Here is a 16,178-nt window from a genome sequence, read left to right on the forward strand (position 1 = left end):
AGGACACGATGCTAGCCGGGGACCGGGGCGGGGGCCGGGGAGGGGATGGGTCCTGGCTAAATCAGACCTGCAGGTGGGAAGTCAGGGGGCTGAGGGCCAGCTGCTTCCTAAACGTCCACACAGCTGGAGAGCCGGCGACACCTGTCCCCCGGGTGAGGGTCACCTCGCTGCATCCTCCAGACTCCATCCTGTCTTCCAAGAGGCCCAGGCTCCAGCAGCTGCCAAACTTGCCTGGCCTCTTCTGAACCACAGGGGGTCGGGGACTCAGTGTTCCTCCCCCCACCTCCATCCCCGCAGCTGGCTGGCCTGCAACGTTAGCTAACGATGGTGCGGGGTCTTGGGGCACCCATCCATTCTCTCTGCTGCCGGGCCCCCCTGTTAGCCGCCCGGAGGCTCCCCGCTGCCAGATGGGGCCCGGGGACGCCACGCCCCAGTGGGGAGGCTGAAGTCACATGAAAATCGGGGATTTTTCTGGCACTGAGCCCCAAGTTTGGGGGTTACCCCTGACCGTCTCCAAGCTCGCATCCTTTGTTCCTTGAAGTGCCCAGCCTGAGGCTTGGCTCCGTTTACTGGTCCCGGAGAAGGGCCTTCCCAGGGTGGCCCGATTTCCCTGGAACATCTTGAGCTCCCCAAGGGCGGGGACCCTGGTGCTAGAGGCCGGCCAGATAGACAGGTGCTGATGGTGGCAGCAACTGTTCGTGATCGGTGGGCACGGAAGGCGAGGCCTCGACCATGCCCGAATTAGCCGAGTGCTGGCCTGGAGTCACTTTATTCCAGCCGGGAGCCCCTACGCCCTCCCCTCTCTCCCCCTTCCCTTCCTTAGCCTTCCCCGACTATGCCCTCATTTCCCCTTCCCGCCCTCCCCTCCGTATGTCCCCTACGTACTGGACTTTGTTGCCCTTAGGCTCACCCCTGCCCCCACCTCCCCAGCCCCCCAGCATGTAGGTAAATATCCTTAAAATTACAGATGAAGGAAATGCCAGAATATAGCTTCGTGTCTGTCTCCCCTCTAGACCGAAGCTCCTTGTAGGCAGGGAACAAATCTCTCGCCACCGTTATATTGTACTCGCCCAAGCGCTTAGTACAGGGCTCTGCACCCAGTAAGTGCTCAGTAAATTCCGCAGCTTGCCTGAGGGACAGGACCGGTTACGGCCAGAGCCGGAGCAGGAGATGGGCGAGAGCGGCGGCCGCCCCCAGGGTCAGGGTGCCGGCCGTCAGGCCGGCCGCCCCGTCCGTGTTGCACAGGTCCGTGTTGCAGCAGGACACGGGCCGGGTGATCCCGATGCCATCCACGTCGGAGGCGACACATTTGTTGGCGCAGCCCTTGGTGACGGTGATGTTGCCAAAGAAGGGGTAACCTGAAGGGGAGGGAGAGTCATGAGGAGAGTGAATGAAAGAATGAGAGAGAGAGACGGAGACAGAGGGACGGAGGGCGGAGGCAAGAACTGGAGACCTTGGAGCAGAGCTGCTGGGACATCGGGAAACGTGGACCTGAAAGGATCGACCTGAAGACAAGTTGGACAGGGGCCCCCCTGCCCAGTTCCTTCCGCCCCACTTCCCTCCTCTCTACTATCCCTCCCCTCCCTCAGCTCGATGCCGCCATTACCCGAGTCCACGGAATAGGTGGTGGTCTTGCAAATGGTGTCCGTGGGGGAGCAGCTGATGACTTGCGTGCACTGGAAGAGGTCAGTCTCCTGGGGGCAGGTGTAGCACCGCAGGGCCGCACCTGCAGAGGGAGGGCATCCCGAGGGACCCGTCGGACTCGGCCTCCTTCCCCTCAGCACCGTCTCGCGGGTCATGAGGACGAGGGCCCGGCTGATGCAGACGGGCCAAGGGGAAGCTTAGGGCTTTCACTCTTCCCCTCGTAATCACCACCTGAGGTCCGGCCGAAATCCCTCCTGCTGCACCCGCCTGCCGGCTCAGGGCATCCGCGCAGGGTGTGCTTGCTGCTTTCTGGGTGCCTGGGATCCCTGCCCGATGACCTTCCCCATGCGGTCGGCTGGCCGAGGCCCAGAGAGACCCCTCACCCGGAGAGAGACCGCGACCCCGCCGTGACCCGAGGCTCCGGAGCCACCGGGCTCCGTGCCCTGGGGGGGGAGCCGGGCTGGCCACTGCCCCGCCGTGTTGGTTCCCGCCTCCTGCGGGGCGTCGGCCAGCTGGTTCAGCTGGGCTTTGCCTGGGGCAACGGGCAAGGGAGGGAGAGCGTGCCTTGGGGCGGCAGGCTGGCGCTGTGCCTGCTGCAGGTGGGAGCGGCTTCGTGCCCCATCAGCAAGTCCCATCCCTGTTCGCCCAACCGTGCGGGGCGGCAGAGATGATGGAAGAAAGGGGAGTTGACCGGCTACACGCCGCAACAGGCCTAGGCGCGGAGGGTAAGGACGAGTCACGCTCCCTCCCTCCTGACTGCCCGGAGGTCAGGAGGGGACGTAATCCCTGCCCTTGAGGGGCCTCCCTCTGACCAGGAAGATGGCTCACGCCTCTACATATATGTACACAAACACATAGGCCAACGCCCACCCATACCCAAACATTCTCACAGTTCACACAAGAAGCGCCCCCCACCTGCAAAGGCATGCCCTTCCTCACACATGTACACACACAGGTTTGTGCACACACAGATCTGGGCCTTCAGGGGGGCAGAGAGTGGAGAGCGTATTTTCGTTACCCTATTTATTTTGTTAATGAATTGTACATCGCCTTGATTCTATTTAGTTGCCATTGTTTTTACGAGATGTTCTTCCCCTTGACGCTGTTTAGTGCCATTGTTCTTGTCTGTCCGTCTCCCCCGATTAGACTGTAAGCCCGTCAAACGGCAGGGACTGTCTCTATCTGTTGCCGACTTGTTCATCCCAAGCGCTTAGTACAGTGCTCTGCACATAGTAAGCGCTCAATAAATACTATTGAATGAATGAATGAAGCGTATAGTCGGGACCACTCAGTCTCTGGAAGTAGGAACTCAAGAAGAACCGACCCAACGCCATTGCAGTGCTGCCATCAAGGGGTGCCAACTATTGAGTCTGGGGAAGAGGTCTGGGGATACGGGGGGGAAGGGCATGATGATGATGTTGGTATTTGTTAAGCGCTTACTATGTGCAGAGCCCTGTTCTAAGCGCTGGGGCAGATACAGGGTCATCAGGTTGTCCCACGTGAGGCTCACAGTCTTCAACCCCATTTTACAGATGAGGTAACCGAGGCACCGAGGAGAGAAATGACTTGCCCACAGTCACACAGCTGACAGGTGGCAGAGCCGGGATTCCAACCCATGACCTCCGACTCCCAAGCCCGGGCTCTCTCCGCCGAGCCGCGCTGCACGCTGCAACTTCCTGGAGTCGGTCTGGGTAAAGGGCAAAACCGCAGCATCTCCTTCATCCCTAAAGTTTGGGGGCCCCATCTGTTCCAATTCTGTCCAAGACCCAGGCCCTCCTGTGTGACGCCAAGCAGGGCTGAAAGGAGGGGGGTGGCCGGAGGAGAAAAAAACCCAACCCTCCTCTGAGACTCCCCTGCTGACCATTCGGGGCTCATCGGGCTTCACTGGACCCAGCCGGAGAGCATGGAGCCTGGAAGCGGGATAGAGCCGCGGCATTACTACTGGGGAATCCTCACATGAAACAAGAAACCCTCGCTTGTCCAACGAACCCTTCAGTCAAGTGGCTCTCGAGGAACCGGCTTGGGTTTCCCCTCTTTTCCTCATTCTTGCTCCCCTCCCAAAGTCTAACCTTAATGTCTCTCGGTGGGAGGGGAACGGCGGAGTCAGGCAACTGGGGGAGTTCGCACCCTGGAAGGGCAGGACCCCTCCTGCCGGCACAGAGGCTGGGGAGCAGGACAGGGTCGCCGCGTTATCGCTGGGGAGCACACAGCTCGGGGAGTGGGATGCTGCCATCACGTCACTATAATCATCGTTACGGGGCTGCAGCCGCCTCTTCCTCTCCGCTACCGGTCTCACTTCCTCCGCACCCCTCAAGGGGCTTCTTGGTTCGGCTGGTGGCCGGAATGTCTCAGTGCCTGGCCCATGACTGGAGGACTCAGGGGGTCTCCCTCTGACCGTGTATTTTGCATCGTCTGTTCTCTGATCTGGGTTCTAATCCCAGCTCTTCCATTTGTCTGTGACCCTGGGCAAGTCATTTCACTTCTCAGTGCCTCCATTTCCTCATCTGTAAAATGGGCATTAAATCCTACTCCTGCCTACCTAGACTGGGCCCCATGTGGGTCAGGGACTCTGTCCACCCTGGTAATCCTGTAACTACCCTAGTGCTTAGAAGAGAGCTTGGCACAGAATAAGTGCTTAACAGATACCATTATTATCTGGCCCCCTCCACAAATACCATTATTATGCGGCTCCCTCCTTGTTCTGGAGTGAGACGGGTCCACGACGGACCCTCCGATCAGCCCGATTGGGCCAGAAATGATTAGCGCCCAGCTCTCCCTCCCCCAGCATCCCAGGCCAGAGACATGAGGTCAGGAGGAGGAGGGGACACTGCGTCCCCCCTTTCCTGAATCTCCACTAGTGACTACGGGTGTTGGGAGAAGCTATAGGAGTCTATTTTAGAAGGAAAGTCTCCCCCGCTTTCCCACCCCCAGCACTTTCGCCCCGGCTGCCAGTCCCACCCAACTCTCTGCCCACACGGGTTAGTGGTCATTCAGAGCCGGAACACTTTAAGCCACCGGGGACACTTGTTTCTGGAAGCTCCAAGGGCAGGAGACAACGGGCCCCTCAACTTGGGCCGAGACCTGGCTGGCTGAGCAGGTAACAAGATGGAATGAGGAGGCAGAGGAGAAGGTCGTGGAAAAGCAAAAGAGGGAACTTGGAAAAAGAAAAAGAAACCCCCTCTTCACCAGAGCACGGCACAGCCGGGGAAAGGCCGAGTGGCACCATCTCCCTTTGGTCTCTCCCACACCCCCCAGCTTCCCCTAGAATATCCCTCACTCCTACCCTCAATGCAGCATGAAGACCCCGCCCCAGCCGGCAGGAGGGGTCCTGCCCTTCCAGGGTGTGAACTCCCCCAGCCCAGCCTGCATTGCCCGACTCCACCGTTCCTCTCCCAAGAAGAGACATCAAGGTTAGACTTGGGGAGGGGAGCAGGAATGAGGAAAAGAGAGGAAACCCAAGCCAGTTCCTTGTGAACCACTTGACTGAAGGGTTCTTTCAGCAAAGGAGCATTTCCTGTTTCGGGTGAGGTTTCTCACGATCCGGTTCCCGGCTCCCATCTCCCCTCCACCGGCTTCAGGACTGTGGTTATTCGAGAGTTAAGTCTTGACCAACCCCAAGGAAATTAGGAAGAAAAAACCTCAGGGACCTCGAGGCCTCCAACGCTCCCCCCTCACCGCCCCCCCCCCCCACCCAATTTAGTCCTGCAAGCATGGGGCTAGACGATGTTTTCCCGACCAGCCCCTTGCCTCCAGGTAGGGAGGCATCGACCTCATCCACACTGAGAAGGTGGTCTCTCTGAGAGTGTGGACTCCTAAAAGGAGGGTCCGGGATCAGCTGGGAATTTCTGCCCCGTTGATTCTGTTCCCCTGAGGTGTGGCAAGGGGACCGAGGGAAGCACCAGTAGGATAGGGTTGGTTCTCTCTGCCCCCCACCCACAATCTCCAGGACCGTTCTGGGCACCCAGGCCGGGCCTCACCCAACTCCATGCACAGAGCCACTGTCAGCAACATCAGCGCCGACGCCCGCAGGACCATCTTCATCTGGCCCGAGCTCCAGGCAGCAGCAGCAACAAGTGAAGCGGGAATCCCTCAGCCACGGGTGGCTATATAACCGCTCCACTCCGCTCCGCTGGGGAAGCTGGCTGCAGCTGGGCTTCAGGACACTTGCTAATCTGGAGAGCAAATTATAGAGGGCTGCAAGTAATTGCTTTGACACAGAAACTGATTATGTGGGACCCACCCTTGCTCCCTCCCCTTCCCTTGTCTTCTCGGGTGCTCTCCCGGCCTCTCTCATCGGCCCCTTTCAGCTTGTTTCCAGAAGGAACAGCAGGTCCCTGGTCAGATCGACGCCCTCCTTTCCTCCACCCACCTCTCCCGGCTCTAGCCGATACCAACGCCTCTGGCTGACTCCACGCTCGCAGACAGGATTGGCCGCCACCTGTTCCGCCCCGGAGCCTCCAACCCCACGGGTGGGGCAAGGCCCCGGGGACTTCATTTTTCCTCCCTCTCCCCAGCCATGCTGGGCCTGGACTCCTCTGGGGACATGGAGAGGTCATCCTATCTATTCCCCTCCCTCTAAACCAGGCTACCGGTTGGAGGGTGAGGAAGGGTTGGGGGGAAGGGGGCCACCACAGAGAAGGGAGGTATCGTATGGGGGTGTCTCTCATACGCATATCTTATTCACCCCTCCCTCAGCCCCACAGCACTATGAACATCTCCATAATTTATTTTTTTATATTAATGTCAGTCTCCCACTCTAGACTGTAAGCTTGTTGCGAGCAGTGAACTAATCTTTCAGCCCAGTTATATTGCATTCTCCCAAGTACTTTGTAAGGTGCTCTGTACATACAGTATGATTGATTGGGTGCTTATTAAATATCCACAGGGAGAAGGAGCATAGTCTCCCCCCCATCTCCCAAGCGTGCATTCACAACCTCAAGATTTTCTTTCTGCCTAGCCCAAATCGTTCCTGCTGCTAGCTACGTGCCGCTGTCCACCTCTCAGGAGATCCAGGGATGGAGAGGGAATAGGAATGGTCACCCACCTGACCTGATGGGACCACAGAGGGAGGTGGGCATCCTGGGCCATGAAGACGGGGCAGTCACGACGAGAGCCTTCATTCCACGCGCTTTCTAGACCCCAGCCCAGTTTATTTCAGGCCTAGCCTAATCTCTTCACAGTCCCGAGCCAACCTGCCTGACCTGGCCCCTGGGTTGGGTATCTTTGCTCCTCACCCAAGGGAAAGCACCGCTTCGAGACTCATCGGGCGTCTCTGGCCACCCCCAGCCCTGTGTAAAGAAGCAGTGTGGCCTAGGGGTAGAACACAGTCCTAGGAGTCAGAAGGACCTGGGTTCTAATCCTGGTTCTGCCATTTGTCGACTGTGTGGCCTTGGGCAAGTCACTTCTCTGTGCCTCAGCTACCTCATATGTAAAATGGGGATTAAGATCGTGAGCCCCAAGTGGGACGTGGACTGTGTCCAACCTGATTATCTTGTATCTACCCTGTGTGCTTAGAACAGTGCCTGGCATGTAATAATGCTCAACAAATACCATTAAAAAAAAACACCAAACTGACTGCACCTGGGGCCCTAGGTAGGTTGGGGATAGGCCCTCGGGGTGGGGCAGGCTGTTGGGAGTGAAAGGATTAACAAGTTTAGGATAGTAAAATGCTTCTCCCAGCTTGTGGACCAAGTCCTTGTAGAGAGGGGCGTACCCTAACCTGGAAGGACAGATCAGAGACAAGAGAGGAGTACCCCCAAGACCTGGATCCATTGATCAGTGGAGGAGACACAGCCAGCCAAATCCTGAACAGGCCACGATTGGGGCGGAGTAACCTGGAAATGGGGAGAAGGGATGAGGCGAGGCAGTGGATCAGAAAGGGCAGTCTGCTGATAGACCCCATTTGGCAATAAAGTCCTGCTTGCTTGAGCCATGGACACCTCTTCCTGTTCAGAGGTGACAGTTCCCAGTTCCTTGCTTATCCATCCCCACTCCTCCCAACTTCTTGCACTGTCTGGACATTTATTATAGTGGGTTGACATCACCGGTGGCATTCTGTGGCAGTTACCCTAGCTTGCCCCAGCCTGAAACAATTCTCCAGGTGGACCCAGGCCTCCTGACCTGCTCCAGAGCTGCCAAGTCCCCCTCCCAGAGCCCCAGGTGCCCAGTCTCCAGTTCTGAGTCATAAGACTCACCCGCAGAAGCCACAGGGGCACTAAGTAGTAGGGGCATTTCATATATCAATTGAGACCTTAAAGGCATCCATGTCAGTATGGACCTGGGGCAAACCAGGCTGAAAACCCCATTGCCTGTAAAAGACCAGTCTATGAGCCAACCCCATTGCCATCTCCTTAGTGGCTGCTGCCTTATTCTTCTTCAGAGCCTCTCCAATCTTCTCCTAAGGAGAAGGAGAGTCATGCTCTGTTGCCTCCACTCTCATCATTCTGGTGGAACAAGGAACAGATTCAAGAAGAGATTGCAAATTGGAGCACCTATCTCCCTCCCAGCCACTTTGGGTTGCCCCTGTTGATCGCTGAGTTTTGGGGACATGAGGGCAAATAAATCTGAAACCAAGTGGGCAACAGATTTTCAGGACTGTCCTGTCCCAGTGGAGACATCTGGTCACCTTTCTCTGGCTACCTTTCTCTGCCCTGTTCTGCTCTAGCCCCACGTGGGGATTACAGCTCCACGGGCTGTAAGCTCCTCTGTCTCCCGTCTATTAACTAGGAGAATGTAGAGCTAATCAATCAGTCAATCAGTGACATTTTTGAGCGATGTTGAGTGCTAGGCGGGATACTAAGTACTTGGGAGAGTACATTTCTTGCCCTGAAGCGATCACAGTCTTATGGAGAGGCAGACAAATGTAGCTTCCACAACTAGTGGAAGGTGGAGGAAGACTGCATACAAGGCAGGAAGAGATAAAATCTCAGCAGGGCTAAACAGCTGAGCAAGGAATTGAACACATTTTGGGGGGGGACCGGCAACTGCAGTGAAACTATGCAGTTCTCAGGCAGCAGGGAGCCGAACCAGTGACCTTCCCGGTTGCTATGATGTGTCTTTAGTTCCTGCGAAGTTGCTGAGTGACAGCAGCCTGAATTTGGGAATATCCTTTGCCCTCCAGGAAATGAACCGCTGGTACTATGAAAGCTCTGAGTTCTGCAGAAAAAAAGGGCGTACAGGAACATTATGTGTTTAGTTCGTAGCAGTGAGGGGAAAAGAGAGGGGGAAAAAAAGAACAGATCCATTTCAAATGGATTTATTTTGTTTTCTTGTCTCTCTGGGGCTGGGGTCAGAGTGGAAAGCAGGAGGAGGATTGATTGCTGGCTGCTTTTGTGGACAAAGTGGATCGTCTCTCCTTGCTTCCTCTGAACCTGGGATCTAGATTTGGAAGTGGGGAGGAAGTTTGGTGACATTTTTTGACTTCGTTCTTCCAAATGTTTAATACAGTGCACACCGTTAAATACTGCTGCTGCTGCTACTACTGGAAAGAGCCCCGGCTTGGGAGTAAGAGGTCATGGATTCTAATCCCGGGTCGGCCACTTGTCAGCTGTGTGGCTTTGGGCAAGTCACTTCACTTCTTCTCCGTGCCTCTGTTACCTCATCTGTAAAATGGGGAGCAAGACTGTGAGCCTCACGTAGGGTAACCTGCTTAGTACAGTGTTTGGCACACAATAAGTGCTCATTAAATCCGATTGAATGAAGGAATAACCTGATTACCTTGTATCTATCCGGGCGCTTAGAACAGTGCTTGGCACATAGTAAGCATTTAGGAAATATACCATCATTATTATTATTACTACTACTATTAACTACTGTCCCCTCTATTAGATGTATAGTGGGAAATGATTCCTAAGGAAGAAAACGAGGTGGAACACCCCCCCACACACACACACCCCTCACACACACCCCCACACCCTCCCCCCCTTTGCCAAATTCTCCTGGGACCTGCTGAAACCCCTTCCCCTCCAGGCAGCCTTTCCAGATTGTATCGTGCTGACCCTCTGGACTCTCTGATTATTGTCATTCTGCCTCCGGACTGAAGCCTGTCTCTGCAAATTATGCATAAATACCTGCAGGGCTTGTCTTCTGGACTGAGTCTGCGATCGATGGGCTTGGAATCCTTCACTCTTGAAGGCCAGCACCTCCTGGGGGCAGGCCGTCAGCAGACTGGCTGGGTAGCAAGGTCAAGCCAAGCTGAAGGCGGACAAGGCTGTAGTGGCATCTGGTCTTCCCTGTGGCTAATGAAGCCGGACCTGCCCCAGATGTCACATCTGACCCCTACTGAGAGCTGCTTCACCACGGCCCCCTCTGATCCCGCTGGGAATCCAAGGGTGATGGGGTCCCGGACATGGTCCGCTCGTGGCCATTGCGGCAATCATCACCGCCACACGGAACCGGTGGGTGGGGTGGTTGGGGACTTTTGAAGTGTCTGGATGCCTCCTGATTGCCCAAGCTGGGTTGCCCAGCCCTGTAGTTACCCTGGTTTGGTTGATTGCCCTGTCTTTAAAGTCCTTTGGAAATCATGCCTCCCCCAGGAAGTCTTCCCCGGTTGACTTCTCTTCTCCCCAGGTCAAATCCCCTCCAATTACCACCTCAGCATTTCTGCTTCATCTAGGTATTTTTACGTACTCACAATCCCCCTGGCATTTCTGATGTAGTTGTAACATCCTCCTATCTTCCTCCGATCCATGGTACTTATTGAGCACTTAACTGTGCGGGGAGCACTGGACCGCGTGTGATCTGTAATACTTTCATTGTCCTCACTAGATGGTAAACTCCTCAAGTGCAGGGACTGTGTTTACCAAATGTCGTGAACTCTCCCAAGTGCTCAGTTCAGGAGATTTCACACAATTACTTCTCAACCAATACCACCGATGGAGTGACTGCTCTGCAGTCAACAGGTGCTTACTAAATATTATTAAGTGATGGATTGATTGATGTGGTTTCCTTTGAGTCAGCAGCCCTGAGGGAATTAGCATCAGATCCACCAATAAACAGAAACACACTAGTCTCTTTTCGGGGTGGATGCACAGCTACTGACCTCCCAACAGATGACCGGAGATACCGTGATCTTCAACTGCAGCAGGAAGCCATTAGGAAGAACTTCCCCTTGCCATTTCCAGTTGAGGCTGAGTGAGGATTCAAAACTACTTTATTTTGCCTTCTGTGGGCAGTGGGTGGAACCTAGCTGGGTCATGTGATCTTTGCGTGCCCAGCCCCCGGGAGCCAGGACCAAACCGGGGCAGGAGTCACGTTGGGGGCAGGGGCCACTCTGGGAGCAGAGGCCCATGCTTAACACTGAAGCCGGTCCCTTTGCTGCTCAGTCGACCTGAAGCAACAGCGGACCTTCCTGGGCCTCTTTCCCGGAGGCTGGCACTCTTTATTAGCACCAGGCTGGTTTCCATCCAGGAGGGAAGCCGGGGCCGAATGGATGGGATGTGAAGATGGCTCTTCTGCGAGGAATGCCAGGGCCAGGGGCTCATCTGTTCTCGGGACCGAGGTGCTCCAGGAGGAGCAGAGTGAGAGGGAATCTGGCCTGGCGGAGGCCCCCCGGGTGGGGAGGGCGGGGTTGCTAAAGACTGGTTCCAGATTCCAGGTAGCTGTGGGCTTGGCTTTTCTGCCTGCCTCGACTGTGGGACCAGCCTGATCCCTGAGGACCCCAGCCCAGAGCTCCTCTGGACCCGGAGCTAAGCCTGCTTCCACCATTTTTTTAATGGCATTTGTAAAGCGCTTACTATGGGCCAAACACTGCTCATTCATTCAATCATATTTATTAAACAAATACTGTGTGCAGAGCACTGTACTAAGCGCTTGGGAGAGCACAGTGCACTAAACACAAATGAACATGTCTCGAGTTTAAACAGCAAGTAAGCAGAGGAGCTGGCATGAGAACCTAGATCTTGTGATTCCCAGTCCCAGGGCTCATTTCACCTGCCCATGCTGCTTCTCATACACATTTCTGTGGGTTGATTCTTACACGATCAGCACCCTCAAGGGAGGGAGGGGTGGGCAGCTGGGGCATAGCCCCCTACCCCACCCGTGCCTGTCAAATGGCCAATGTGGGGTCTCACTACTTGGAGCCCTGAGCCCGGCCCTTCTCCTTGCCTCAGTTTCCTCATCTGTAAAATGCTGCTTAGAAGCAGCGTGGCTTCGTGGCAAGAGCCCGGGCTTGGGAGTCATAGGCCATGGGTTCTAACCCCAGCTCCTCCACTTGTCAGCTATGTGACCTTGGGCAAGTCACTTAACTTCTCGGTGCCTCAGTTACCTCATCTGTAAAATGGGGATTAAGACTGCGAGCCCCACGTGGGACAACCTGATTACCCTGTATCTACCCCGGTGCTTAGAACAGTCCTCAGCACATAGTGAACGCTTAACTAATATTAAAATTATTATTATCATTATTAAAATGATGATTAAATACATATTCTCCCTCCTACTTAGAATGTGAACTCCATATGAGACGGGGACTACCTAATCTGGTTGTATTGTATCTACCCAGTGCTTGGTATATAGTATTTAACAAATATTATCATTACTATTATTAATATCATCATCATCATCATTATTAGGATCCTCAGCCACCTGCCTGGGGTTCCCAAGACTATCCTCTTCCAAAACCCACCCAAGTCCTGGAGCTGTCTCCTTAACCTCACCGCTCCTTGAAGAGTCCCCAATTCAGGGCCAGTAGGGTGGCCTAGTGGATAGAGCAAGGGTCTGGGAGTAAGAAAGACCTGGGTTTTAATCTCGGCTCTGCCACATGTCTGCTGTGTGTCCTTGGGCAAGTCACTCAACTTCTCTGAGCCTCAGTTACCTCATCTGTAAAACGGGGATTAAGAGTGTGAGCCCCATGTGGGACATGGACTGTGTCCAACCCGAGTGACTCGTACCTACCCGGTGCTTAGAAAAGTGCTTGGCGTATAATAAGCGCTTAACGAGTACCATTATTTTTTATTATTATTCTTATCATCATCATCATCATTATTATTATTCCCTGAGTTGGGGACAGAGAAGGGGTTGTGTGGCCTCAGCATTTCCCAGACTCACAGACAGACTTCAATGCCCCAGACAGACTGACCTGGAAAGATAGACAGAGCTGGGCAGAAAGACCAGGGCAGATGGACACAGATGGGTATACCGACCCAGACAGGCAGATGGATGGACCTGGGTAGACAGACAGATCTGGGGAGACAGACACACAGACCTGGGGAGAGAGAAAGATCTGGGCAGAGAGACATGAGCAGACAGAAAGACAGACTGGACTAGGCAGACCCGCTTAACAAGATCTTCTAAGAAGATTCCTTCTGGGAGAATACCCTGAGCCGATTAGCCAGGGCTGGGATTACCGGGCAGGGAGAACAGAGATGTTAGCAATGTAGAAAGTCACATAGAATATCATCATGCTGAGGGACAATCCACCACCAGGCGGTTCGATCACTTGGGAGGGAGCTGGGAGAGACCCCTGTGGTCCACCCCCGGCCCCAGATGGGTGGTGTGGGTTTCTGGTGTCGGAACACACCGAGGCAGGAATATTTGTGGAGTGGGCCCCGGCACTGACTTGGACCGTGTCTTCGGACACATCCGGCTGCCGCTCTTCACCCTCGGTTTCTCCAACTGTGAACTGTGCCCCACTCAGGCCCGGGGTGAATAAGTCAGCTGGCTAGTCATCCCAGGGGCAAAGTCGGGGCTGCGGGTCCCAGGCTGGCAGTGCCCGCTCTTCCATAACAACTCTGCAGGGTCCCATCGAGGGGGGAAGAGTAGTGGAGTGGGAATGGAGCCACCGTCATGCACCTACTCTGTTGCCTCCTGCCCCTGCTGCTGCCATCTTGGCCCCCTCTGCCCACTGCCTCCCAATCCTCCTGCTCCCATCCCTGCCTCCTCTGAGCACTTCCGAGGTGCCTAAGTCTATGCCCCACTCCCCATCTCTATCGTGCTACCCCTTGTAGGAGGTTCAGCCCTGAATCAGGCTCCTGGGTTCCTGTCAGAGCAGCCACAGTCCCTGCCCTCAGGAAGTTCCCAAGGGTCAGGGAACTCGGGGTAGACTGGTCTATGGATAGACAGACCCCGTGGGGGCAGGCCGCAGGAGGGACCCAGAGCAGAGGGGCAAGCTGTCAGGAGCTTGGATGAGAGAAGGGGCCGAGAAACAGGGGGAGCTGAAATGGGAATCTGTTTTCTCAGTCTGTGGGCCCAGTCGGGGTAACGGAAATCCCTGGCCCAGTAGGGCCAGCGTCTTCCAGGGGTGACAGTGATGTCAGAGACCAGGGGAGGGACCCCAGTGGCCGAGGGGGCTGAAGTGGAATCTGTTAGCCCTTGGAGTCTGCGGCCCTGACCTGCCAGCTGACCCCCAGCCTCAGTGTCCCTGTATGGATAATAATGGTGATGACTGTGGCAATCCGTTAAGCACTTACTGGATGCCAGTGCCTGAATGCAAGGGACGAGGAGGGGGTTAGCTGAGGAGAAACCCAGTGACTTTGCTCCTTTTTGTGGGGAAGAGAAAATCCTTCTGGGGATGACGTGGCCTTTTTGCCTCCGGGCCAACAGGCAGGTTCTTGCAGGATGTAAATCCGCTCTCCCACCAGTTGTTCCTGGAACTGGAAGAAGCTGTCAACCCTCCAGTCCCTGGGGCGGGTCTGCGGAATACAGGTGGATCAGCTCTTCAGCTCTCTGCTGCCCATCTTCTGGTGCAGCCAGGCTCAGCCTTGGGGGTCGATACTCCTCGGCCAAGCCTGGACTGGAGACCCTCATTAGGAGTTGGTGGCTGTCATCTCAGGAGCAGGGCTTTGAACCGAGTTCGACATCCGGACCTTTCTCCCCTCTTCGGTCTCTTCACCCCCACCACGACGCACGCCCTCGATTCCTGCCCGGTTGGTCTTCCGGCTGCCTCTGGGCCTAAGCCTTCCCTTCCAGCCCCCAAGCCTCACCTCCCCAGGTGGTCATGCCATCTCCTGCTGGTCCTTAGGCAGGCTCAGCCAGTGCCAGGGTGAAATGACAGGAAAGGGGAAGGATTCTCTACAACTCTTAATCTCTGAAAGAACATGTGCGTGGCAGACAATCTCATCTCCGCATGTGTGTGCTCTGAACCCCAACTTAGAAATGAGCCCTCAGCAAGCAGAGGCTTCGTGGCAGGAGACCCCGCCACCCCCGACCTCTCTCTCTCTTTGTCCTGGCCCCTCACCAGCCTTTGGGGAAAGCTGGACATACAGTAATAATTTGGATATTTGTTAAGCACTCCGTGCCAAGCACTGTATTCAGCTCTAGGGTAGATACAAGATAATCAGCTCGGACACAAGTCCCTGCCCCATGTGGGATTCACAGTCTAAGTACAAGGGAAATGGGCATTGAAACCCCATTTTACAGATGAGGAAATTGTAGCCCAGAGAAATGAAGTGACTCGCCCAAGATCGCATAGCAGATGAGTGGCAGAGACAGGTTTCGAGAGGTCGTGAGTGGGCCTCCGACCCCACACAGCAAGGTCTCCTCTCCCAAATCCCCAGGGCCTCACAGGCGGTCCACCCCAGCGCTATAGCTCGAGGACTTTCTCCCGGAAAGGCACGTCCCTGATGATCTTTAGTCCCTTGGCCGAGGTCCTGCGTTAGAATGTTAGAACGAGGGAGATAAGCAAATGTTGGCTAATTAGATGGTAGATTAATGTTAACCAATAGGGCAGGAATGTTAATAAGGCAGGTGTATATGGAATGCCCGTGTTAAAAAGAGAGCCAGGAAAATGTTATGTGTTAATTAAGACTATGCAAAGGACCTTTCCCTGAGCCTATATCAATCTCCTTTCTGGGCAGCCTCCGGGCAACCCTGGGCGAGGACACTGGAATAGGAGAGCAGGGGAGGTATCTGGGGAAAATCAAATCTAGCTGGAACCACAGGTGTCCACTGTACCGGGGTGAAAGGGGCAGCAGGAGTAAGGATGACGGTGGACCCCACACCCTCTGACCTGGCCTTCTGGGCTCGCTCACCCCGGCAGGGCTCTAACTCCCTCCCTGAGCTGCAAAGACCCAAAATGACAACTCTCTCTGGTTCTTTGAAACCCACTCCATCCTTGTCCTCCCCGCCCCCGTCTCACCCCCTAAGCTCATGAGGAGTGGCACGGTTACTTGTGTCCCCCAAGAGGGTTGCCTCGTCCCTAACCGTGGATGGACAGGCTGCCTCCCTCCCCAGACAGAGACGCTGCAGGAGGGGCTGGCGCTGCCATGGGCCAGAGGCAATGGCCATCTCTTTTGGGTAGACCGAGCTGGACGGGGGGTGGAGAGGAATGGCAGGGAGAAAGACTGAAATGTGTTCATATGCCTGCGGTTCCAATGGGAGGAGGAAGGTGGCTCCAGCCAGTTCCACCAGCAGCTCGGACAAGAGCACAGAGCAACATTCAGGGTTGTCTTCCCTCTGTTTCTGCCTTTTTCCCTCTCTCTATCCTCCTATGTCTGCCTCTGTCCTCTGTCTGTCATTCTCTGCCTGTGTTTCTAGCTTCCTTGACTGCTTTTGTGGTCCTGCCCTCCTGAAGTTCCGCTTCCTGGTTTCTCTACAATCGC

At 55.2% G+C, this 16,178-nt stretch overlaps 1 protein-coding gene across 1 annotated transcript; it reads right to left on the reverse strand.

The window, feature by feature from the left end:
• Window positions 1-1,051: 1,051 nt before the first annotated feature.
• On the reverse strand, window positions 1,052-5,851 carry LOC100082165 (ly6/PLAUR domain-containing protein 2-like). Its single transcript, XM_007661395.3, has 3 exons — window positions 5,622-5,851; window positions 1,607-1,726; window positions 1,052-1,358 (listed from the first exon to the last, which is right to left on the reverse strand). Exons 1-3 carry the CDS (start codon window positions 5,683-5,685, stop codon window positions 1,147-1,149), a joined length of 396 nt encoding a protein of 131 aa, XP_007659585.1. The 5' UTR covers window positions 5,686-5,851; the 3' UTR covers window positions 1,052-1,146.
• Window positions 5,852-16,178: the final 10,327 nt, after the last annotated feature.

Source organism: Ornithorhynchus anatinus, chromosome 4, assembly GCF_004115215.2.
Source record: "Ornithorhynchus anatinus isolate Pmale09 chromosome 4, mOrnAna1.pri.v4, whole genome shotgun sequence".
NCBI classification, from domain to species: Eukaryota; Metazoa; Chordata; class Mammalia; order Monotremata; family Ornithorhynchidae; genus Ornithorhynchus; species Ornithorhynchus anatinus.